General features: G+C 38.2%; 1 protein-coding gene across 1 annotated transcript in view; it reads left to right on the top strand.

The window, feature by feature from the left end:
* SYT9 (synaptotagmin 9) overlaps positions 1 to 23,188 on the top strand; it is a 71,472-nt gene extending 48,284 nt beyond the window's left edge. The window contains exons 4-8 of the mRNA XM_034065730.1: positions 15,238 to 15,358; positions 16,410 to 16,581; positions 17,198 to 17,327; positions 17,898 to 18,054; positions 19,121 to 23,188. Of these exons, the coding sequence (XP_033921621.1) occupies positions 15,238 to 15,358; positions 16,410 to 16,581; positions 17,198 to 17,327; positions 17,898 to 18,005 (531 nt within the window). The 3' untranslated portion in view covers positions 18,006 to 18,054; positions 19,121 to 23,188. The remainder of the gene's footprint in view (positions 1 to 15,237; positions 15,359 to 16,409; positions 16,582 to 17,197; positions 17,328 to 17,897; positions 18,055 to 19,120) is intronic.
* Positions 23,189 to 26,779: the final 3,591 nt, after the last annotated feature.

Here is a 26,779-nt window from a genome sequence, read left to right as displayed (position 1 = left end):
AAATTTTACACAGTCTGTTATGAAATTGTCAGTAGCATCTCTGGGAGGAAACAGAGGAGCCTACCTTCTTGCCCATGTCCCAACCCACACCCCACGAATAGAGCCACCAAACCATCAGCTTCTCTCCTGATTCAAATATGAAGTTTTCTTTGTAGCATGGTTTAAGAAATAGAGGATGAAAGCAGTTCTCTTTTTCACACTTCTGGAATGACAGTGTCTTGTTGTCATTAATTCTATTGTCATTCTCATTCTTCTTTCCTTCCTCTATTATTTTAATTTCTTTTGTATTTGAAAACCAGAGAGCTGCTAAGGCTTAAAATTAGACAATTTAAAAAAATAAAAAATAAAAAAATGAGGCAGTATTAAAGATTTAGGGGTTTTGTCTATTTTGGCACATTTAATGCATGTGTTTTAAAGGATTAACCTTAGCATCCATGATTATATTCTTCCATTTATCTTGCAATTAAAATGGAATTGCTGTGCAAGGACAATCAAAGCAGTACAACTGCCCACTTTTTCCCCCAGTCTATTAGCAGAATATTGCTAGCAGTGAAGTAGTCTCTTTACCTTGATTGCTTTGCTTTGAAATTTGCAGGGATTTTCATTCCATATGACCCATTTAAATAAATTAAAAAGAAGTAAATGAAACTTCTGTGGAAATTTCTGTTGTTAAAAGTAGGTAATATTATAGAGAAGTGTTACTAGTAAAATACATGTTGTGAAATTTAGTTGTGCTTTCAGCCTAACAGAAGTTAGATGGAATGCTCTTGGACATGTTTTTGAGCCATAATGATCCCTTTTAACCATTTTTCTTATATTGGTCATTTCTGTGAATGGTGCATTTGAATCTGATAAGGCACCAGCGTTACTGTTTATACAGGTTACATCACAAGCCAACTTTTTGTATTTAGTTGCACCACTAAATAGTAACCAAGTCAGTTTCAAAGGGAACAGGATTTCAACATCAGGCAGTGCTAGAAAAAAAAAAAGCTACTTTTAACCAACAAAACCCCATGAAATATTTGCAGTGGTTTCTGACCTGAGGGGGTGCATGACACAGCGTGACAGAATTGTCTATAGAGAAATGAAACACATGGAGAAACTTCGACACAAGGATACTTGATCTTGGGCTTTAAAATCATGAGGAAACCCAGGAAAGGTACCTTTTTGAAAGAAATAATATCTTTAATCTAAATAACTTTAATCTAAATCACGATGAAGATCTCCGTATAACTTGTAGAAAAAAAAGAAAAGAAAAAGAAAGAAACAGATTCATAAAATGATGCTTCTTTCCCTACCTGCTAAATGGGCACTGAACTTAAAGTGACTTGCACGTAGAAAATGTTATTTTTGGAAAGTCTGCCTTAGGTATACCTTATTAACAGAGATAATAATTCTTTTATTACTTTTTAGTGGGATGAGAAGCCAAAAAGGATCAGAAAGAGAGGAAGAGCACACCAAAGATTTCATTGAACTTGGATTTGATATCCAGATAATCAGATGAATTTTTAAAGGATTATACAGAGTTTGAATTAATGGCAATACACTGTTCACTAATAGTAATTTTAATGTCTGTGAAAGGAGCCCATTACGTTCAAGTGGTCAAAATCTACGGGCAAAATGCTTTTTTGCTGCCTGTTTATAATGAACAAAGCACATGTGCTTCTCCAGCTTCTGCATTCATTACACTGGAGCCCTGAGCAGAATTAAGCCCTCCTGGCCTTCCCACGGCATGTACCCAGATATGTTTATAGCAGACCACTATATCTTCTCTACTGAAATTAGACCAAAGATGGAATTACATAGCTGATGAGAAAATACAAGAGATGTCTGTTTTAAAATAAATTTAAAAAAGAAAAAAAAATAAAGAAAAGTTCTGGAAGGGCAAGAAAGACATGGTACTGCAGCTCAGAGATTGACAGTAGCTTGATGTTTTTCAAGCACATTATATTATTTAGACTGTTCTCTTTTTCCTAGAAGCTTCTTCAAAAACATAATCATAGAGCAAAGTTTTACTTAGACTAAAAGTAGATTAAAATTTATGAAAATGGCCTTTCTTTGTTATTCATCTTGCATACAACCTGTGCTAAGTCTCAGTAGTAAGGAAGTCAGTACAGAACAGCTAATGTAAGTATCATGAATATGTCCACAAAACACTATAGGTGCTTACACGGACTGAAGAGAAAATGTTTGTTTGGTTCTCCCTGATACTGTGATTCTCTCCATCTTTTTTCAGCACTACTCAGATACTTAGTTTCTCTCCTTTTCAGAATTATGTGCTCGGAATGCATGATACAAAAAATGGCTGCTTTACAAAACACAAAATGCCTGCACCGATAATGACATTCAGTGCTAAGAAAGGGTGAGGAACTGTTCACATGGTGCGAAGCTTTAGTATCATCTCATTTCAGCAGCGTGCCTATATTAGCATTTTTAATATGGAATGGCCAGTCTGCAAGCCATTATCTGTAATGAAGACTGTGTCAGCAGGGCACAAGGGCTGGCTGCTCCATGCATCAGGAGCATCAGCGGGCCCTGCTGCTGCTGAGCAGGACCTCGCCAGCCAGCTTCCCTTCCCCTGCCCCAGCCAGGTGAACTGGGGGACAGCCTTTGGCATCAGTCAGCTCCCTGGGGATGGACCAAGCCAGGCTGAGATGTTTGCCCATGGATGGACCCAGCTCAGCGAGGCCCATGGGCAGGCAGGGCAAGTCTGTGGGGAGCTGGAGACCAGCATCCTACCGTGTCACTGGGGCAAGGTCCAACAGCCCTGGATAGGGCTGAAATGGGACCTTTTGGGGAAATGGCACCATTGGTAGGGTGAGCATAAAGTCCTGTGGGGTGGTCAGGGGCAGTAAGGCCTGTTAATACCTTCATGGCCCTGACGTGCTGATTGCTTTCAGGTTTGGTACGTGAACAGATAATTGAGTGGTGTTAGAAGATGGAGTATCTTTTGATATTTTAGTGGAGCTGGAGGTGCAGGTGCAGGCATTATAACTCAAGGTAGAGTGAAAGGCCGGTCCATTAATTTCCATGCAGATTTAGTTTAAATTGACATTTTAATTTTAACATACTAGTTAGAAAATACTAACAGGCAAGACATTTTGGCTTAAAATATTTTGATCAGTTAACTTATTTTTAAAACCAGCTTTCTCCCTTGCAATTTTCCTTGAATTTATTTGAGATTTTCATTATTAGTGGGATATTGAGATAATTAAACATTACTTTCAATTTATATCAGAATAGAAGCAAGAGGTAACTGTCAAATAATTCATGGTAGAAATAATTTTATGCATTAGAATGGATTTGCTGCTTAATTTTCTTCAACCTTACATTTGCCTAGTAGTGAATACTTAACATGTAATTTAGCCTTTCTTGTTACAAAGAGCTATCATTTAACCTTGAAACCATGAGGGTTTATTTTCTCATTGCTTTCCATCTGCGTGATGTTTGTTCATCAAGAGTTTCCTATAAAGTGAGCAAGGCTGGCCCACCCACATTAGCCTGGATGGTAAGGTATTGTGCACTACAGTGCCATTAACCTCCATTTTCCTTGGGTTTTTTCAATCTCAGTATTTCAGAAAAAAATTGAGGTCTAATCCAAATCAGTTGCAGCCTGCTGATAAATTACCAGGTTGGAGACCAGTAGCGAGTGGTGTCCCTCAGGGATTGGTGTTGGGACCAGTCTTGTTCAACATCTTTATCTGTGACATGGACAGTGGGATTGAGTGCACCCTCAGCAAGTTTGCTGATGACACCAAGCTGTGTGGTTTGGTTGATACGCTGGAGGGAAGGAATGCCATCCAGAGGGACCTTGACACGCCTGTGAGGTGGGCTGATGCCAACCTTATGAAGTTTAACCATGGCAAGTGCAAGGTCCTGCACCTGGGTCAGAGCAATCCCAGCCACAGCTACAGGTTGGGCAGAGAAGAGATTCAGAGCAGCCCTGTAGAGAAGGACTTGGGGGTGTTGGTCGATGAGAAAATGAACATGAGCCGCCTGCAGTGTGTGCTTGCAGCCCAGAAAGCCAACTGTATTCTGGTCTGCATCAAAAGGAGCGTGACCAGCAGATCAAAGGAGGTGATCCTGCCCCTCTACTCTGCTCTCGTGAGACCTCACTTGGAGTATTGTGTGCAGTTCTGGTGTCCTCAACATAAAAAGAACATGGAACTGTTAGAACAAGTCCAGAGGAGGGCCACGAGGATGATCAGGGGACTGGAGCACCTCCCATATGAAGACAGGCTGAGAAAGTTGGGGCTGTTCAGCCTGGAGAAGAGAAGGCTGCATGGAGACCTCATAGCAGCCTCCCAGTATCTGAAGGAGGCCTACAGGGATGATGGGGAGGGACTATTCATTAGGGACTGTAGTGATAGGACAAGGGGTAACAGGTTAAAACTTAAACAGGGGAAGTTTAGGTTGGACATAAAGAGGAAGGGAGTTCTTTACTGTTAGGGTGGTGAGGCACTGGAATGTTTTGCCCAGGGAAGTTGTGAATGCTCTGTCCCTGGCAGTGTTCAAGGCCAGGTTGGATGAAGCCTTCGGTGATACAGTCTAGTGTGAGGTGTCCCTGGCCATGGCAGGGGGGTTGGAACTAGATGATCTTGAGGTCCTTTCCAACCCTAACTATTTTATTATTCTATGATTCTGTGACATGTCAGATACTGATGAACATTCATTAAAAGGTTTGGTTCTCATTTTGGGAAACTACTGCCTGTTTTTCCCAGTTGCACTGTTGAATTGTCTTGTGAAACTGCCCTCTGTGAGGCATCCCCTGTCTGCCTGACCTACTTGTCCTTCCAATTTTACTATCTTCACCTAACATCAAAACTCAGTTCTCCCTTACATTTCCTTTTGAGAAAACTGTTGCCCTCCAAGATATCTATTCACATAGAGATCGAATTCTATTTAATTGCCATTCCCAAGCTTGTCAACATTTCTAAAGTACCACTGCCTTCTCGGGGGAGGTTTGACTTAGCTCTGTGCTCAAGTACTCTCCTTTAAAAGTTTAGCATTTTGAAATCAAATGCACCCTCAAGAGACTTCCCTTTCAAAAGAAATTTGAAGCCAAATACCAAAGGTGGCAACCTGTAAACACTGACAAGGTAGGATACACTGAAGTGGGATATACTAGAACATAAGGAGCAGCAAATCTGCCCAGAGCACCTTGCTTGTAAACTCACATCTTACAGGTTATGACATTTTCATTTATAAATAATAGATCAGGAAGATGAAGTTATTTCCTCTAGCTCTCAAGCATTCCCTATCCTCCACACATGCACCACCTGTCCCCAGGTAACAATCAACATGATAAAAGGCAGCCTGCAATGCCTGAAAGAGTCAAAGCAGACTTTTCTGTATTATTACATCTATACTGAACTTCATATTATGTAGAAAGCAACAAGTCACAGAAGACTTGCAAAAAACTGTAACAAATCAAGAAAACCAGTTTTCAGAGGAACAGTTTAACTTGCAAGGAGAACTTAAACCTTAATTTCTTTCTCTGGCCAATGATGCCATCTAGCAAGACTTCAGAAACAACTCTATGCACACTCTTTCCTTTTCTCAGTAACTGAAGTTACTACAGAAGTTTTATTTTCAGAATACCTCTTTTCTGTTTTTCCTGTTACCTAAATTTCTGACACAGCCACACATACATAAACAGGAAAAGTACTCCAGCTTTTCCAATCACGTTTCTACTGTTTTTCATTAGCTTGATTCAGACTGTCTCCCCAGTTCATTAATTTAGTTTGAACAAATGAAGACATTAATTCAATCTCAGTAGCTGTGGGATAATTCATTAGATTCACTCTTTGATCCAGATTCAGCAAGGCACTTTAGTTGTTGGGAACTGAAAACGTATGTAAAGGATTCAAAGCCAGTAAAATCTATAGGATTTCAGCATAAAATAAGTATGTATATGCAGTTTACTGAATGGAGGCTTTTTTAAAGTGAGGCTCTTATTACAGAACAGTTTATCAATAAAGACTTAAATTACTTGATCAACTGAGGACAATCACTGCCATCCTATTTACAGGTTATAAATTATGACAATGCAGATGTTGGGATTTTAGAGAGATAGGTACATTGACTGCCTGACCGGAAAAGGCCTCTGTCCTTGACATACTAAGGACATTGCGGCAAGAGCGAGTTATGGGTCCTTGACGTACTAAGGACATTGCGGCAAGAGCGAGTTATGGGTATGTTCTTCTCAAAAACATTAACTGGATTTGTTTTTAAATATGTAAAGGTGAAAGGCTTATCCTTTGACTCCAGCCATCACATTCTAAGATATCTTGACTAACTGACACAACACAAAGTCATGTCTGGAGGATCCTCCTTATGTGGACTGCAGTCATCTGCCTTAAAGCAGTTATGACACAAGGATGATGGAAACAGGAGAGAAAAAAAAAATCCATATCAAAAGATCTTCAGGCTCTGAAGAGGAGATAGGGGATATGCTACCTGCTGAGTGCTTTACTTTTGATCCTGTTTTATATAGAAATTGCCAAGATACTGGGCAATACTATGAGTAAGTTAAAATGAGAAAATAAACTCCCTGAGCTCATATTGGCTCTCTACAACTCAGTCTGAAGGAAGGATTCATGCTTCTTTCAGCCTTTACGAAGTACAGCACAATAAAGTGGTATTCAGATTTGGTCTGTCAGGTGAGATTTCTGACTGACTATAAGGTGCTTCAGAATGCCTCAGAGATAACGTAATAGAAACTCTGTTGTGGTATTACCTTAATGTTACTAATATAAATTCTAATAGAGAAATATCAAGCCACATAGCTAAGCATCAAAGTTGAAGTTAATCTTCACTGTTAAGAGGGCATTTTATTTTAAATTACAACACACAACATCTGTTTGCTGGATGGCCTAAGTGCTTTCTTTCTTCCCTGTAAGGGTTTTTTGCTTAGATTCTTTAGCTGATTAGTCATGCAAGAACCTTCCAGCTCCCCAGCATTTTTATCAATGTGTAATAGGAAATGCTGTAACACAGACCAGCCCTTGGAGTGAGTACTAGGGATTCAAATGTTCATTTTCTTATCCCGCCTTTTTGTGCATCCCACCAGACTAGCTTCTCTATATATACTCTTTGTACAGTTGTGTAGGCATAATAGTTGATAACCAGTCCGTGACTTGACATGAAAATTATATTGTGTACCCAAAGCAGTATAAAATCCAGAATGAATTACATGCTTCCTCTTTCTTGTATTCCTTCACTGTAGGGAAACCAAGCTTCAGATTTTTTTTAATGTTCTTTCCTAGGAAGTGAAATCAGACTCATTTTTGTATGCCTAGGTCTAAAACCTTCTTTACTTACTTGCTTTCATTTTTTAAGGAAAACATGAATAAACACAGACAACAAAATGCAAAAAAACTGAATCACTCTGAGAAAATAATACAATTTAAAAATTAACTTAAAACATGAAGTATAGCCTGACACTGATGTATTGAGAAAATAATTGTACAGGACCATTCCCATTTTTCCACAAACTTTACTTAATCATATTTCTATAGATATATTTTGATTGAGGCATTAATAAAAACCTGCTTAACTAGAGTTCATTTATAGTATCATAGAATCATAGAATAGTTAGGGTTGGAAAGGACCTCAAGATCATCTAGTTCCAACCCCCCTGCCATGGGCAGGGACATCTCACACTAAACCATATCACCCAAGGCTTCATCCAACCTGGCCTTGAACACTGCCAGGGATGGAGCATTCACAACCTCCCTGGGCAACCCATTCCAGTACCTCACCACCCTCACAGTAAAGAATTTCTTCCTTATATCCAATCTAAACCTCCCCTGTTTAAGTTTTAACCCATTACCCCTTGTTCTATCACTACAGTTCCTAATGAAGAGTCCCTCCCCAGCATCCCTATAGCCCCCCTTCAGATACTGGAAGGCTGCTATGAGGTCTCCACACAGCCTTCTCTCCTTCAGGCTGAATAGCCCCAACTTTCTCAGCCTATCTTCATACAATGCACAGAAATAAAGTATGCAGAGATGTCTATACATACAGATATGGGTCTGATGCCGTAATCAAAAATTTGAGAGATTACACCACCCATCTGCAATTTTTATGCAGCTGCTATGATAATTCCTTCGCCTTCAACCTATTTACTTGCCCCCCTAAATCTGTGAATTTCCAGCTCAAATGTTTGTTCAGACTCTGTTGCCATAGTCCCTATCTCTGAAATTCTTGGGAGTTTCTGTGCCAGGATTTTTACAGCCAACAGCATTTCAGTTACTTGACTTGCATAACCTCTTCTGTCTTGTTTTATAATATACGTTTAACACACAAAAGCCCCCAATCCCTTATGATGGTGTTGAGAACATCTAGAACAGGGATTTGTTGACTAGATTTCATGCTCATTGGTGAACAGAACTGTAGACATTTATTTCTGCTTCCTGGATGAAAGTGATTAAGAAGCTTTCTAACTTTAAAATTTACATTCATTTTAATTAATTTTATTTCTAATTTGTTGTGCTCTTCTGCAGTTCATGTTTTTTATCGCAGAAGTGAACAAATGTGGAGAAATCTAGATGGAAGGGATACTAGCTGCAGCTGATACTACAGATAATACAAAAAAGCAGAGTCAATGACAAATATGTGACAGATGAAATAATCATAGAATCATAGAATAGTTAGGGTTGGAAAGGACCTTAAGATCATCTAGTTCCAACCACCCTGCCATGGACAGGGACACCTCACACTAGACTGTATCACCCAAGGCTTCATCCAACCTGGTCTTGAACACTGCCAGGGGTGGAGCATTCACTACTTCCCTGGGCAACCCATTCCAGTACCTCACCACCCTCACAGTAAAGAACTCCTTTCCTCTTTATGTCCATTCTAAACCTCTGCTGTTTAAGTTTCAACCCGTTACCCCTTGTCCTATCACTACAGTCCCTAATGAGGAGTCCCTCCCTAGGATCCTTATAGGCCCCCTTCAGACACTGGAAGGCTACTATGAGGTCTCCATGCAGCCTTCTCTTCTCCAGGCTGAACAGCCCCAACTTTCTCAGCCTGTCTTCATACGGGAGGTGCTCCAGTCCCCTGATCATCCTCGTGGCCCTCCTCTGCACTTGTTCTAACAGTTCCATGTCCTTTTTATGTTGAGGACACCAGGACTTTGATCCTAAGATGTCGTGAAAATATAATTTTCCAGTCATACTTTCTCTATTCATCTAAAAATGTGTAATGAGAAAGCAGCTGGCACTCTTCTAGTCACATGCAAATCAATTAAAATCAAACATTTCTAAAGAGTTTTTCTCAATATACATTTCTCATAGATAGTAACTCAAAGTAAATCTATGATTAAATAATCAAAAATGTAGAGTTAACTTCATGAGTTGATCATCCTAGATACTTTAGATTTACTATAATTTCCAAACAGATTACAGTCTCAAATTTGTTTAATATAGTATTTGTGTATTACTTATGTTCTGGACATGTACCTCAACTTAGATCTGAATCTAGGCTTCTCAACACAGATGAACAACTTAATAAATCTATATCCCCAAAACCAGATAGCACTCCTTAACATGTTTTTAATTCATTTATACTCAGCACTTATACCTAGTGTACTTAAAATATCTTCAGCAGAGTGAGGCTCTTCTAACATAAATCTTTGCAAAATTAACCCCCCCACATTATCAAATATTAGAACGATGTTCACGAAAATTTGTCTTGCATTACAGAAGTATAATTCCATTAATTCCAAGAAAGATTATGAAATAACTAGGAAGGTTTATTTTTTTTTAAATAAAACTTGTATTCTTCATTTAGGAGGGGAAAAAATAGAGAATTTAATTAAATACTGGTAATCAATCCTTTCTGTGCTTTAAAAGCTCAAATGATAACATCTCATTTTATGAAACCTCTGAAATTTTCCTGTTTTCCAGTGACCTTTGCGGAGATATGCATAACTGCAAAAGGAGGTCATATGCTAAGTTACCATTGCCTGAGCTATACAGCTCTGACATAGCAATAAGAACTTACAAAGTCTCTAAAATCACTAGTGCCTTAAAAACATTTTTCAACAGCCACTTTAAAACAGGTGAGCAAGGTCACCACTGCCTGTGAATGCTCCCATTAATGGTAAGTTGATGAGATGCATAAAAATGCATCAGAGCACAATCCATAATTAGTGTTATTTTTGCAACATACCAGAAAAGTAAATAAGTAGTGTCTGTCTTTTTATAGCTGGGGAGCTGAGGAACCTGGTGTATTCGAGACATATGCTTTAATTAGAATGGCACAGGCACTACATGATAGCAAGCCTGTCACAGCTTGGCTGCTCCAGAAATAAAAAACACAAGTTTCAGAAAACTGTGATTGCCTAACTGGTGGACAGCATACCTTTTCCTAGAGAAAAGGCAAAAGCAGAAATTGGAACCTATAATTTGTTTTGTTTCCTTCCATCCTTTGCTGCCTGTTTTGCATGATTTTACATACCCGTTCTCTGTACCCAAATGTATTTGTGAGAAGGGAGAGAAGAAATATGATCCCAATATCATACCCATTTGTCAGAAACAGCTCAATGACCAGGTAACTCACAGTTTTCACTGAGAGGGTTTGATCAAGCCTGAGCTTCTTAACGCAGCCTCCAAGGAATCAGCGTGAAGCCATTTAAGGGCCCATTGTCATAGTTGTCTTTAAGATTATACATCTCCATGTTCAATGTGCTGGGTCAGACTCAGATGACAAGAAATGCTTTCTGGGAAAATCAGGAACAATAAACCTTTAGGTAAAAGCCACAGAAAATTACTCAAGTAGTATGATTTTTACAGTACATTAAATATTTCCACCAGAAATGGAACAAGAAAGAAGCATAATGGGATAGGGGTGTCTTATCTCCATGCTTCTAATGGCAGTGAAAGAGTCCTATCTATTTTGAGGTTGCAGTACAGGATTCGTTCCTTTTGTGAAGATGCGGTTTTCAGGCTAAACTTGTGATTTACCTCCAGTTTGAACTCTCCAGCTGACTTCTTACTCAGGACTGAATGTATCTAACTCTCCCAGGTAACACCAGGAAAATTTTTAAGGAAGAAACTTGATGCTCTTGCCCTGTCAAATAAAGGGCTGTATTAACAGAAAAAGGGTTCAGAGACAAATCTAAGAGGGATTATCAGAAATAGGCTGTGCAGCTCACTGTAGGACACACCCAACAACATTGAAGCACTCAGCCATCACCCCAAGAGTGAAGCTGAAGACTGGGACACTGGAAAAGCAGACACCAATCTTGTTCTACAATTTTCGAATACAGGAATGAGCAAGTTACAGATTCAAAATGGAGGCAGTGCTTTCTTCCTCTCAATGTGGACAGTTTTTGAGGACAATGAGAGAGGACCCTGGACCTTAGGCACATTTATTCAGTCCTTACAATATGCTACCTGCTGAACAGGACTAGAAGAAAAATAATATAGGCCATACTCATATTGAAAAGATTTATTTAATTCTCTCCTGAATATTTTTTTCAAGTTATTAATACTATTAACCAGCCTTTTGGTCTGATTATATTAGGGCTGACCTGGTTGCTCTGTGACATGCACAGTACAGTCTTACCACCACACCAAATAGTTAGCACAAATTTGGAATGTACAAAATGCATGACTTGATAACCTACAATATTATGAAATCTTTTCCTAAGCAGGAGTTTTAAAATGTGTCTCTGGCAGTGTAATATTTATATCACCACATTTTGTTAAGCATGCACAATAACGTGCAAGTACTCAATTCAAACAGAAGCATAATCCTTGCAGAAGATCCTACATTCTATGCTTTTTAATTCTGTTCCTTAAGGCTATTTCTTGGTAACACAGTACACCTCCAGTGATAATCTGTGGCTTAAGCCATGTGGCTCAGTGATTTTAAACCAGTGAAGATACGCAATAATCCTCTCTGTGCTCTGTTACACAGACCTCAGTTCTGTTAAAATAAATTTATTACAAAGGACCTGTGTTTACTGGGTGGAACAGCCATTCCTGCCCGCAACACCACTAATCTCCAGCCAGAGCATGTTTCCTGTTCCACTGTAGTTACCCAGACGGATGAACACTCACAAGCAAATCCTGCAGTGCAATCACAGTTTTTGCTTCTCTTTGAAACATATTCTCTCCTTAAGTCGAACCTTGAAGCCCCAAAAGCAAAGTTTAAAATGTTAGAAACAGTTAAAAATGTTGCTCTTTCATTACAGAAAATAGGGGTAAGCAGGGTAGAGTAGCCAGAGCACTGGGAAAAGATGTCTTTCCCGAATTAGAAGAAGACCTATCCCAAATTAAGAAAACATTTGCAAGTAACCAGTATTATGGAGTAGTACTTAATTCCCTACAAATCAAAATGAAATTGTGAGAAGACAGGGCTTCTTTTTCAGACTCAGAGAAGGATTTGCATGTCAAAAAGTGTATTTCTTTCCTGCTGCTGCCTGCAAACTTTCCTTCAGTTTCATTCTCAGACTTCCATGGTTAGATTACTACTAGCATTGGCTTATGAACAGACTGAATCTCACAATCATCTGTGACCTACTGCTATAACACATCCAACTTCTAGAATTGGAAAAGATTGAAGAAGTTACGGGCTCTGTTTCCAGTTTAACAATCTTTTTCTTGTACAATGCCTAGTGCAATTTTTAAAAAAGCATCAACAAAGTATTATTGTTATTGCGGCATTTGCAAAAAAATGCATCACAGTGTAGGTGATTATTATTTTTCAAGCATAAGGCAAATCTTGTGTATTATTATGGCATATTTCCTAACACTACATTCAACACATATGATCTCTTCTTTCCTAACCAGTTCATTTATGCAGAAGGTTAACATATTTTTCCTGGAATTTGTGTCTAAAATAATTGCACAGTAATCCATTTACTTATGAACACCTTGATAAGAATTAAAGAAAGGTTTTAAAATGTTTATTCAGGATGATCAAGTCTAGCATGGAAACGCCTGTATTTGATAGTAACTGCAAAGCACTTACAGTACTCACATAATGAATTATCATGTCACCATGTGGAGCACTGGAGTTGTACAGAGAATGACTTTGCTGTGGTTGACAATATCTAAGTATACCAGATACAGAGTTAAAACAACAGCTGCCTGAGGGCTTCTTTATGTTCAGAGAAGACCTGAGTCAGCAAGGCTATCTTTTCCTGAAAGTTTGTGGCCAATTCATTAAATATAATCTCTCAATCAAAATTTGCAGTGACAAACTCCCCAAATTGCGAAAAGGTGACTTCACTCAATAATTTCTTTAAATGTCTTATGAAATTCTGCTCCCCTCAGAGTTCCTGCATGAGGGAGAATTCCACAGCTACAAACCTCAGCACCTCAGAATTGGGGATGTACACTTAAATGCTGGAAGTTGTTCTTCCTCACAATAGGAAGGATCAGTGAAATTGCTGCTTCCTGTTCCCCAGGTTATAGGAACAAATCTCCAGCTGACTGCTGGGAAAATTCCAGAGATCAGTTATTCCTCCTGTAATGTTAACTGCAGGTGTTAGCTAAGAGAACTTTCTCCTGGATGTGCTGACAACACTTTAGCCTGTAGGACTTCTTAGAGCATCACCTTCTCAAACAGCACTTTGATCCTTTCATAGCCCAAGCAAGTCAGTGACACAGTGTTGCAGCAGGACTGCTTCCAACTATGAACCATCAAGAGACACTAAACAGGGTGAGTCATATCAGCCTTCTTGATATTGTCACAACCCTTATTAGCTTTACAGCTACCATGAAGCACTGATCTTCAGAATGCAAAAGATGATAGTTGATGAGGTCAAGTCAGGGTTAAAAGCTAGTTATTACTGATAAAGGGCCTATATCAGCTTCTTCTTTCTCTGTTAACATTTTTCTTCAATAATAACACAAGGAAAGTACCTATTTCTGTACTAATGTATGTGGTTTTGTTGTTTGGTTGGGGCTTTTTCTCTTTGCATTAGCTGTGAACTAAAGTGAAGAAGTTTCTCTTGAGCAAGGGGCTGGGCCAAGTGATATCTAGAAAACCCTTCCAACATAACACTTTTCTACAGCTCTGTGACAGGGATTCTTTCTGTCCTGCCCATCTCTCCTGCTAACTCTTGAAGCTGTGTAAAGTGGCTGTATAGGGTGTGGGCATTGGTCTGTACACCACCTAGCTTAGAGACAAACACTAATCTCTTAGGTGTATTTCAAGGTATTTTCATTCAACACCCTTCATTTTCTGATGATTGACACAGAAGGATCCAGCCTGGGAAAGGAAGTGAAGCTATTGCACAAAGCTAGTAGGCAAGATACACATATTCGACAACAGCTGTATTTCCCTTCCTTATAAAGCCTAGAATGTAGCTTTGAATTTGATGGACGGAGTAACTTTATTAGGCAAGAATGATACATTGAGGTTACAGGAGGTAGCTCTATGAAAGTACCACTTCACTGCCCTGTCAAAAAAAAAATGCAAGTCAAATCCCAAAAATCATTTAATACAATCCTTTATTCATGATATTTTTATAAAAGAGATGGATTTTACTGAAAAAAAAGAAAAACACCACAAAACAAACCAAACAAACAAACAAACAAGCAGATGCTTTTGTATGAGAAAACACGATTTTCTCATTTTCTACTACCTTTCCGAAACCCTGATGCGACTGACACAGGAAAGGGTTACAAATCATTCTGTCAGTGAAAGAGGTGGATAAGGTTACAAAAGGGAGCTTGCCTATGCATGGCACAGCACTCTACTTCTGGTGGAGACTGTCAAATTACCACAGTGACTTCACACCTACCACACCTCAGTTTATGCAAGCTTGAGGGTTGCATAAGGCTTTGACCTGCACAGCCAGTATCTTTTTTCAGTGTACTTCTCTATGGGTATCCTTCTGTAGATGAGAAGGAGAGGAACAGAGATCTGGTGCAGCCTGTCAACAACTCACGCAAATCACTACAAACATAAAATAGAACAAAGGCTTTCTAGTGCCCCAAGTGTATCTCATCACTTAAATGTGTTTCATCTCCAAGTACTGAGTGCTAGAAACTGTAACCACATTTACGCTTGAGAATGTTGGTTGTCTATCAACAAATGTTGCAACCTTCTATGCAGATGGATGTCTGGTTTTTCAGATATATTTCAGAATGAGAATTCAGCTTTTGCTTGCATAACAGTAGATCCTCAAAGGTATATTTTTATCTTTAGCTCTTGTCATGGGTAGGAAAGTTTCTATTATTGCTTCACATTATCTTTCTTTCCTTGGAACAGGATAACGTGGATCTTGGTGACCTGATGTTTTCACTCTGCTACCTTCCAACAGCTGGTAGACTAACTATTACAATAATAAAGGCAAGAAATTTAAAAGCAATGGATATCACAGGAGCATCAGGTAGGAATGAATTTAATGGCCCATGTGGATTTCTGTCCTGTTTCCCTCCTGAGACACAGAATCAGCACTGTCAAATCACAGAATGATATTTGAGAAGAGGGTTCTACACTGCAAGCTTTTGAGTTACTGGAGCACAGGAATTTCAGAGAAATAAATAATATATTTCGGTTTGCTCCATTGCAACCAACTGTTTAAAATAACATGCTTACAACAAGACTTCAAGATTATTACTTCTAAAGTCATTGTGATTCAGAATAGCACAAGTTAGCCAAACTGTGTTCGTAACACTGAGAAACTGTACAGCAGACTATTTGTTACGGCTATGGCACAGAGGCAGACTGACCCTTTCTAACAGTCTCCCAGAGCCACAGAGCCAATGTGGATGTTGTTGGTGTGTGGACAAAACGGGATCATCCCAGATCCCTCTCAGCAACGCTTTCAAAGCTTGATGTTGAAACCAAGAAACTAATTTAAATAAGAGTTCAAAGATGACTTTTAACTACTAGCAGGGAGTTGTAGAGTTCCCAGAAAGGAGCTACAAAGAAATACCTTTTTTTTGCTACACTCAGGGGTTTAAACTTACGTATAATTCTCTTGAGAAATATAAGCCATTAATTGTTACACTTTTAATTATTTAACCATACATCAGTAAATCCCACTGTGAAAAATATTGTCATCTTCTGTCTGTCCTACAAATCTGCACAAGTAATTAGGCTGTTCTAAATAGGCTGATACACAGGCTGTTGTATAAAACAGCCATGTGTAACACGGTTCAGTGGACATTTTAATACCCTTTGAGAAGCTGGTACACAACAAAGAGCTTCTTGAACCTAAATTTTTCATTATAACCAGTCAATCAGGTAAAGCTTTCAAAGCTCTACTGCTTCCCAGGCATTCCATGGTAATAAAGAAGCTCAAATTCTGGTCAGGTCCAGGTGATTAATTCTGCAAGCAGGTATGGGCATACAAAAAGGCTGCTTCCTTGACTTTCCATTTATTTTTGCTTAAAAACAGCAAAAAAAAAAAAACTTTGTTCTTATGATTCACACAGATCCCTACGTGAAGGTTTCTTTAATGTGTGAAGGAAGGCGACTAAAGAAAAGAAAAACTTCCACCAAGAGGAATACCCTTAATCCCGTTTACAATGAAGCCATAGTTTTTGACGTCCCTCCTGAAAACATTGATCAAATTAACTTGTCGATAGCTGTTATGGATTACGACCGGTGAGATACCTGTAGCTGTAAAATAACATAATCTATTGACTTACAAAATCTTGCATAGCAGTTTTGCATCCAGAAACAAAGCTATATTTTTTTCCCAATATACGGAAAATTAATGTCATGTTGAGTTTCGTAGAAGACTAAAATTTCTCATAATACCAGGCAGAATTTCCTTCCTAAATTTTAAAATACAGATTTGCATCCATAACTGACATAACTAAGCTGCATATATATCTACCTGAAATAACTGAACGTATCAGACAGTCGACACACTGATTTTCTGGTTTTCCACATTTCTCCATTTCTAAAATTGTGGTTTATAGCTTATTTGTATTTGCAACTAATTACAGAACACAGGCAACTAACTTTTAATGTCTTCAGGCAAAACTAAGAAACAAATGCACACAGACACACAGTGTATGCTATAATGGGGAAAATACAAAATTGCTGTGATTAGTGAGAAATGGAAAGAGCAAACCTATGTATTTTATAGTTCCTTATATTTTTCAGGCAATAATTAATTCTAAAAATCCGTGATTATGTTTTTAATGAAATAAGTAAATTATATGGTTCTAAAGGTAAAATTTTAAGAAAAAAATATTATGGAACATTTTCACAGTGTAGGTCACAATGAAGTCATTGGAGTATGTCAAGTAGGCAACGATGCAGAAAGTCTAGGCCGTGACCACTGGAACGAAATGCTGTCATATCCTCGGAAACCCATTGCTCACTGGCATCCCCTTGCAGAGGTAAGATTTTTATTTCTTGCTTCCCCATTACTATAATTGCAAATATTCTTCTTTATGGCATTAGAAGTTGGATAAAATTTTATGAACAAAACCAAGACCCACATGCATGCACTAAAACATAGAAAAGGGCTCGGAAACACTGATATTAAAAGTCAGACATAACACACAAATTAAGTCTGCTCCTTTCAATCTTAGGGAGACAGTAATAAATGTATTTAACATATATACATGGGAAAATGAGCATTATACACTGGATTAAGGGTTTGGTTTTGCTTTTAAATAAGATCTTGCGTAGCTTTCACTGCTAATTAATATAAAGAAATGGACCTTGTTTACAGAACAACCAAGACCTATTTTTTTATATATAACAACCTAATATGACTTCTTCTCTCGTAACAATATATCATCCATACCACTAGCACATCTCGAGGGATGCCTAACTGCACTGAAAAAAAAATGTTTAAGTGTCTCTGGAGATCTGAGGTGCTGATAAGAAGCGACACAATCAGAAAAGTTTTTTAAGGTTCCTATGTTTTTTTTGTTTTGTTTTGTTTTGTTTTTTGTCTTTAGGGCCCTATTCAGCAGAAATGTTATGCAGGTCTTCTGCGCTTGGATGGCTGCCGAAGAGGCTTCCTCACCCTTTTAACCTATTCAGCAGAAATTTGGCATTCCTGTTGAACTCTTTCTTAGCCATATCCTCAGGGGCTATTCCACAGAGTCCAGTGGGGTAAAGATGTCCTTTTAATCCCTCTGTCTAATCCTCTCCCCAATACAGGGAATACTAATCCTGACTCGTGATACACAAAAATTCGTCAAAGATCTAACTAAATTGCTTCCTAAGAGTTACCATCACTTACTTGTATTGTTGCTATCACTGGCTAAAGTCAGGCAGTAATCCCAGTCCAAAGAAACTACTATGTTTTAGCTATAATATTACCCCCAATGCAGAAAGACAGGAAAGACCATAGTATTCATATCAAGCCACAAACAATGCCATAAGCACCTAATATACAGAGGCAGAGAGTTTGCAGTCTCTCTGAGTATACTTTACGCATCAGAGTGCGGCCATGAACACAACTGAGGACTTCACCTACTTGTCTGTAAGCACTAACCCTAGGTAGCTGCATAAGTAATTGTTGGGCAATAGGAAGATGCTGAAAAAATAGCAAAAAAAAAATCCCAGTCTTGCCCTGTGTCCATAAGCAATTACATTCACTGGTGCCTGGGACCCAAGCAGCACAGATTCACGAGTGAGAACTTTGAGTGCTCACAGGCTCTGTTGCAGTGGGAATGCACCATGCCTTTTCAGTACAAGGGTGCTGACAACAATTAAGTATGCTATGAAAGAAGATCAAGCAAAATGGAGGAGATCTGCCTGTATGATTGTGCCCTCAATGACAAGCTAACTATGAGCTGAAGTGCCACATTTGAAAAGCCTACCTGGGCATTTGGGAGCTGGGTTTAGAAAACTCATCACCAAGTACTCAGCTGTAGCCAAGCATTGATAGGAATGGCTTGACATACACATGAGGAGTAGTGTAATTGTTACCATTTCCCAGAATACAAGAAGTGTCTCTTAGCAGAAGTTATCTACATCCTTACGTCCAACCTGTCTTCCCTCTTTGATAAATTTTATTGCAGCCAGAGCCCACAATTAGGTTTTGACAGCTCTTCCCTTTTTACAGGCATCCTGTTCTTTTCATACATGCCTGGCTAACTTCTTTAGATTGCATTACTGTGGATTGTTTCTCATGTCACTGAGCTAAACAGAGACATATTTTTTTCCTTCCCAGGAATCAAGTGGGGGAGGGTGTCCAGCGCATCCAGGCTGTGCAGAGAAATATATACACAGCATATCATTTTGGTTCCTGAATCAGGATTAGACTCAGCGAGAGCTTCTGGAACCTCTGTGGCCACAGCCATAGGACCCTGAATATTTGCTGAATAGGACCCTCAGTCTTCTACTGTGTGAAGAGCTATTGGTTTCAAGTAGCCTAATGTTATCCATTTATAGTATTAACTCTCCAGCTGACAATATTGCTACTGAATAGACTATTTGTGTGGTCGTAAGCATTACCCAAATTCAAGTCATAATTTCTCTTCATTAGAATAACCCAGGTTTTACAAGCAGCATGATAGCAATGAAAACCAACAAATATGGGAAGCAGAAATAAATATGGTTCTTGGATTTGCAAAAAAAAAGAAGAGTGCAGTATTGTGAATGGATGCTTTCTAAATATTTTTTCAAGAATTACTGATATTTATTTTTTTATGACAAGTTGTGCTCTCACTCTCAGTTGGTGCCTCCTTTCCCCTTATAGGAAAGCTATACATTAATATGATTCTTTGCAGAAATCCTTCAAATCCGAAAAACTGAAAGAAGTTCTGTTAGGTGAGAACAAGATACATATGGTATTTGTAATGACAGTATGTTCTTTTAGAAAGGAGGTAACCATCTGTGTAGCAAGGAAGCTGTTAGTCCTCAACCTTTGTAGGTGATTTTCCAATGTTTCTTAATTGTGTCCATGACTCTGCAAAAAGTTGGAAACATATTGCAGGTGGCTATGCTCTGTCATACCAACAAGCACACACATGTGCGTGCATGTGCACACACACACTGTCATTTTAAAATGCTGTTCCAAACATAGAGTGCCTGTGAAGACTTTCTCTATTATTTGTAGTATGATTAATGGAGCTGTTTTACATGATGGTATATTGTAAATGCCAACAAATTCTGACCATTAAAAAAAATAATCCAAGCACTGAACTCTTTCACATAATGAAATCTGTGTCCTGGAACAAGAGCCCCTGGGATAAACTTACTTAGCCATGCATGGAGTTCTCTCTTTCTTCAAATTTTTGTAGGGAGAATTTGATTGAAGTTTTTACATGGGAAATTTTATTTAAAAAATGCAAACTCAAAGTGTATTTTATACAATCTCAGCTTAGTAGCTGGCTATGTACTTAGCAGGTAGGGAGCCCCGATCTCTATATAGTCCGGGTAAGTTGATGTGTACCCCCACTGCTTCATGTCTTGTACAAGTTGAATGGTCACCAAGCATTTTGGATTTACAATTTTCCCAACAAAAATATGCATGCACAGATTGAGTAAAATATTTGAAGTTTTGACCCAAATTCTGAAAAATTTGTTTTATAACCTGTTAATGAGGATCTTCAAGAAAATCAGAATCTCTGTTCAGTGAGCATCCAGCAAACCACAAAGGCTTAGAGATGAGCAAGGAAATCTAATTTTTTATTAAATTCTCCTAATTCTTGCTGACTCATGACTTGCAAATTGTTACTCAGGCTGTGACATTACCACATGCTTTTTAAAAACCTTTTCATTGCAGTTCATATATGAAACAGGAGCTATTTTCTATATTTGGGTACTTTACTCTTCACCATTATACTCCACTTAACCAAGGCTATTCCCTAGACCCAAAATATTTTCATAATATGGTTCTGGTGGGAGAGTAGACTGGACTGTCTTTGGACTGCAGTACATTGAAAGAACAAAGGGTATGCTGCTACAATATCACCTGGAAAGCCAGAGAAAACTATGATCCCAATACTCTTCATTCTCTCTTTTCTGATCTATGAATCTCAGAGGTAAATTAGTAGAAGTCTCATAAGAATAATTTCTAAGCTGCAACCTTCTTTTGTTTTATTTCCTGTAAATACATAATTATGCTGTATGACAAGTATCATAATTCTTACACAGAAAAGAAAATCCCTTAGAAATGCATCTCAAAGATTTTAATCCCACCTCCCTCATTAACAACATGCTATTAAACTGTTACTTTTAGTTTTCCATAAGAAACCACATCAGATGAAATGATTTTTTTTTTAATGAAAAAACAGTGACACTGATGCAGACTGTAATAGGCAATTGTGTGATACTCCCATGCCAAAATACAGCACAACCCTTCTGCAGTCAAGTGCTTAAATATTTCTTTATCTGTTTCTGCTGAAATCACAAGACATTAAAAGCATTACTATTCTCTTTTGTTTAATTTTTCTCTGTAAATAATCCTGACAGAGGACAAACACACATGTATCTCAAAGTGGGAAGCAGGAACTACCAGAACAGAAAGCAAATATGTAGCATAAAAACCCCAGTGCTCAAACTGTTCCTACCAATCAGTGCAGACCAGCTTTATATGCGAGTGGATCCATAAGTACCAAAGCAGTACATGTAAGAACCTTGTCATATAGAGGTCAACTTTAACCAGCAGTAGAGGAACTGCTGGTTCAATCCAAAGTGAGATAACACTAAAAGGCAATGCAAATGAATGAAAATAGAGGGCCACCCCTCTTGGCTGGAGGGGCTAGATGTTGGGGAGGGAGGTGGTGGTTGTTTTGGTTCTTTTCTTTTTGTTTGTTTTGGTTTTGTTTTGCTCACTTAAACACCAAACATGGTATGTAGCTATATAAACATGAGCACTGAAAGTCAGAGGTACAAGAGAGATATTTACATGTTTGTCATTCAGTGGCATTGGAGCATTGAAGGGACCTATTTGCCATTAAAAAAAAAATAGCTGCAAACTCTCTTATTGCTTTAAATGTAACAAACAATACACAGGAGGGGAGAAAGAGGAGTAGAAATGCAGTTGAAAAATGTTTGACAAAGTTAGGAATATCTGAAATCACTTTACTGTTAATGCATTTCGTTTGAACAGGAAAGTGAAAAAATCAAGGACTAGGTGACTTGATCTGAAATGTAATCAAATTAAATGCTTTCTTCACTTTAGAACAGTGCATTGTCAAATGATTACAGCTCAGTGTCAAGTGAAAAAGCAATCACTTTCATATCTAGAAGGGACAAAGCATGTAGAGAAAGTAATCCACAGTCCTGCAGAATTTAATAGAAGCCCTCTGTGCTGGGAAAAATGGCAGCAGGACAGACTTCGTAACAGCATCATCTTGCAGTAATTGGTTCAAGGCCTTGCTTGCAACCCTAATTCTGTTCTGAAGTGATAGCCTTGCAGTATGTGAACTGAGCTGTGCAAGGTACGAATTATCTTCTAAGGGCACTCTTAACATGGCGGAGTAGTTTCAAGAGATGCTTTTAGAGTTAATTTGTAACACAGCGGGTTGCTCAAGGGACCACAGGGTGCAAGTTATCCAGGGTCCTGCAGTTCTCTGAAAGGACCTTCATCTCCTTGAAGGTCCATAAAGTGCACTAGTCCGGATGGCAGTGATGGACACTGTTCAGGAAAGGTATCATCAGGACATACCTCAACTGATGACTGAACACAGCACACATGGCAAAGAGGGGAAGCTGACATGAGGACTTGTAAGCATCTGGGGTGTTTGTTTGTTTGTTTGTTTGTTTTGTCTGGGTTTTTAGTTCCTCCTTTTGCTCAATGTAGACATTGTAAAACTGGAATGTTTTATTCAGTTGCATGCTGGCCAGCTGTCATTTTTAATACCCATTGCAAAGGTGCGTGAAGAGAGGTGTGTTGTTTTGGTATACTTTTGTTTTCAATAACACATGTACATTGTAGTATACTTTATGATTTCTTGTCCAATAAATAGAACTGCTATCTCTATGTTTCATGTCTAATTTTGGAGAGTAGAGCCATACCTGTATCAAGGCTCTCTCAATTAGGTGGGCATTTTGTTCATTTAGTAGAAATAATGCATGATTCCTTTTGCAGTGATGGTTTGAGGGACAAAAAATTTCTTAATTTTATAATATGTATTACAATCTTCTAAACACAAGTAAAAATGTACCGTGATTTATTTATATAAATCTAGTCTGAATAAATAAGTTTTGATCTAAATAAAAACTCTGTAAGAAATTGTGCAATTGTAATTTATTACTATTTTGTATTTAAAATATTAAAGCTCAAGTCTTTAGTCAGAAAACTAGCAAACACTTTGGAAATGTTTTAACTTATTTTTTTGTCCATAGATATTGTGTTTTGATAAAATAAATGAGACCAGAGAGACAAAGTCATTAACATGACAGTTACTTGACAGCACTTAAAAGTAATTGGGGGGGTTGGGTACTGAAATCTCTTGTTTTATCCCAAAGCCACAATCATCATTGCAGAATGATTTTTAAAGCTACCAAACATGAATCTCATATATACTTAAGAAAATCAAGATGCTACAGAAGTGCTTCTACCAAGTGACAGTGTGTTAAATTACCAAAATTGGTATTTAGCATGGCAGGCGAGCAAAATTAGCGATCCTCCTGTCAACACCTGACACGTAGCTCAGGGAAATTCCCAGTGGTCCCTTGGCAGAGCCCAGGAACAAATGGAAAAGAGAGCACAGATGTATCTGGTCTAACCACACAAACCACACCCAGAAATGTGATACTCTTGTCCTTTTTTCTTGTCTTTTTTTCACACCAAGTGAAATTACATACCTGTCAGCAAGGGTTCTAAATGTGTGACGTTTGATCATCTCTTCAGGGATATACTCAGTCTCTTGTCATTTGGAAGATATAGGATAGCACATTAATAAAGGGCAGCTGACATACAAAATGTGGCACAAAATCATTTCATGCAATTAAGAATTGAATATAGTTCTGTTCATTTCTTGTAACTATTTGATATTGCAGACACATGGAAAATTAAAAAGAACAGGACAGTAGTTCTGAAGTTGATGTTATCCTTAATAATGGTAGCACCTTCAGGTCCTACATAGATTCCTATTTTTCTGCATTACATACCTGTACATGGTGCTCCAGACACCTGGCATGCTAGGATAACAAGGGAGGTGGAATATTAATGAAGAATACATGTATAAGCTTTTCATCCCTGGCAAGGAATGTAGTGCTAATTATCCCTCTCTGTCCCATAAGCTACTATAAAAGTAGCTGTAACACTACTACAGAAGAGCAAATGTATGAACTTCAAAACTGCTTTTAATGTATTTCAAAAACAGTTTTGCATGTTTTTATTTCTTTGTTAAAAAGCAAGCAATACCCTTTCTTCTGTCAAAGGAGGTCCATATACGTCTCCTTTCAAAACATTTTTCCTGCATGATCATCCTATATGTCTATACATAGCCTACAGACTTGAAACAAAACTCCAGTAAAACTGGGACAGCTGAGCAACTGATTGCAACAGCCTGATAATGAACTGAAAGTGAAAAGCTGAAGGTTGAGAATCCTGAGAAAGCCTAATCAATATCAAATAATGTATCTCACATAACATTAAACCTGAGAAGCCTAGTGATCCTGCACAGCCAGTATCCAGTGAAATGAAAATTAAGGGAGACACCTTGTTAATAATAAGCTTTACTAGCTGCTGACTGTGACTTTCCACAGGGGAAACCTGGTGAGGGTATGCAACAAAGTCTATAAGATTCCTGAAGTGACGTGTGCAAGTGCACAGTGGTGTCCCTGAAGAGTTGAAGACAAAGTAAGAAATCAGTAACTCAGAAAGCAGAGATGCAGAACAGGCAGAACCTCCACATCTAAAGACATGATCAGGTTTGCAAACTTTGTGACTTCAAGAGTAACCTTTCCAGGGGAGGAAATCACATAGTGTTTTGTATCACAAACTAATTGCATTCACATCTGACAATATTGTCAGTAAAATTTGTCATGGTACAGCTGACATAGTGTTCTCTATGTAAGCAACATGAAAGTTTTTATAAGCCTTGTATAAATTCTAAGCAAAATAAAAAACCACCTTGCTTTCTTGAAACAGTAGATTGGTTGGAGTTGAATTCTTCCTCTCCATAGGTTGTACAAATAGGAAGTTCCAACGCTCATAACTGAGACCCAAAATTGCCCCTTAGTAGTGAGAAGAACAAAGTATTTCAAGTCACCATTTTTATCACCCTAATCAGTATCCTAATGTTGCCATTTAAATACCACCAAATAATTGACTAGCTATATCATTTCCAAATTAATTAACCACACCATCCAAAAGGTCATGGCCTGAAAACACTTAATAATTTGCAAATAACTGTTAGGGAATTTATGTTCCAATAGAAGCTCAAGCAGGAAAAGCTGTAAATTTCCATTATGTAAGATGAGCCTCTACAGTCTGATTCAAAGACACTAAAGAGGGCAGATTTAATATGAAAGAATCATTTTTAAATGTAAGAAATGTTAACAAGCCTTACTCAGAAAAAAAAAATGGTACATTTTTGGTCAGTTAATAAAATAACTTTTAGTTGGGCCATCATGAATGGTAAAAGACTTCCTTAAGTGGTACTATGCCTCAAAGGTAGCAGAAACCTACTGTACACCTGAGAGGGTGATTATACCCAGGAGCTAAGGTTTTCTGTCATATTTTCCCAAATTAGTGCATTTCTTGCCTTTTTATCCAGTTATTTCAAAACTTCCCTTTCTATGCTCCTTGAACTACTTGAAAAGTTAAAGTGGATTGAAACAGGAGGAACTCTCAGTATGACAGTGGAGCTGTATCTCCTCTTGGTAAGAAAGAGCAGGAAGTTGTTTCCTCCTACTCTTAGTTTAGATCCACATTAAATCAAAATTAATTGTTCCAAATACCGTCAAAAAAGCTCACTCAAAAAAAAGAAATTCCTTCCTTTCATCAGGAGCATCTTTAGGTGTGGCTCTGCTGAACCACTTTTATGTTTCCTCCAGTCTGAGACTTGGGGTGTCATTCTCTCCCTCTCCCTTTTCTGCTTCACCTTGCTAAGGCAGAACAGCACATTTCAGCTAAACCTTCAAAAGTTCTGGAGCTTTTCAAACAAGATCTAAGATGCTTTGCCTTTGAAATTCTATTGCAAGTAGATCTAACATCTAAGTTGCATCTATGTGTCTGCCTAACAGATTTTCATTTTAATTGTCCACTGGTTTTACTGTGGGTTTTTTTGCACTTCTGATAGCTGCCTACCCTTCTCTTCCCTCGTCACCTTTCCCTCAATGACTTTTACTAGACAGATTACTTCAGTCATTTTCATTCTTTGTATACAAGAAAACTTTCTCCCAACACATTGATTTCTCCTTCAGTTTTCCCAGAAAGACCAGGTCCAACAGACAAGGCTGGTAATGAGCTGTTTCAGCCTTACTCACATGTTGTCTGCTATTACCTCTCAGAAATAACATTTTCATTAGAAATACTGTATTTTGTCTTCACATAATAGATCAAAAGTGTAGGGACATAAGGGCTGCTATAGAATGTCATAACACGGTAGAATAAGTTGCCAGATTGCAATTTAATTAGTTAATAATAGTAATAGCCATGCCTGAAACACTTCTCATGGATGCTGCAAAATTGAAGGTGATAGCAAATCACAAAATCAATAGCTACTCATATCTGCTCCTAAGGACATCAAATATTTGTCGATAATATGAAGTTTGAAAAAGTACATGTATAAAATATTTCAGGCCATGACATAGCCTGAAATGTCAGAGCATTCTGACACTTGTCCGAAATAATGTTTAGGAACACAGAGAGCAAATGGACAGGCAAGAGAACTGTGTTTAGAAAAGGTATTCCCATAGGATTCAGATG

The sequence above is a fragment of the Melopsittacus undulatus genome, chromosome 8 (genome assembly GCF_012275295.1).
Source record: "Melopsittacus undulatus isolate bMelUnd1 chromosome 8, bMelUnd1.mat.Z, whole genome shotgun sequence".
Lineage (NCBI taxonomy): Eukaryota > Metazoa > Chordata > Aves > Psittaciformes > Psittaculidae > Melopsittacus > Melopsittacus undulatus.
The sequence above is the reverse complement of the archived record's forward strand: the minus strand, read 5'-3'. Positions and strand labels throughout refer to the sequence as shown.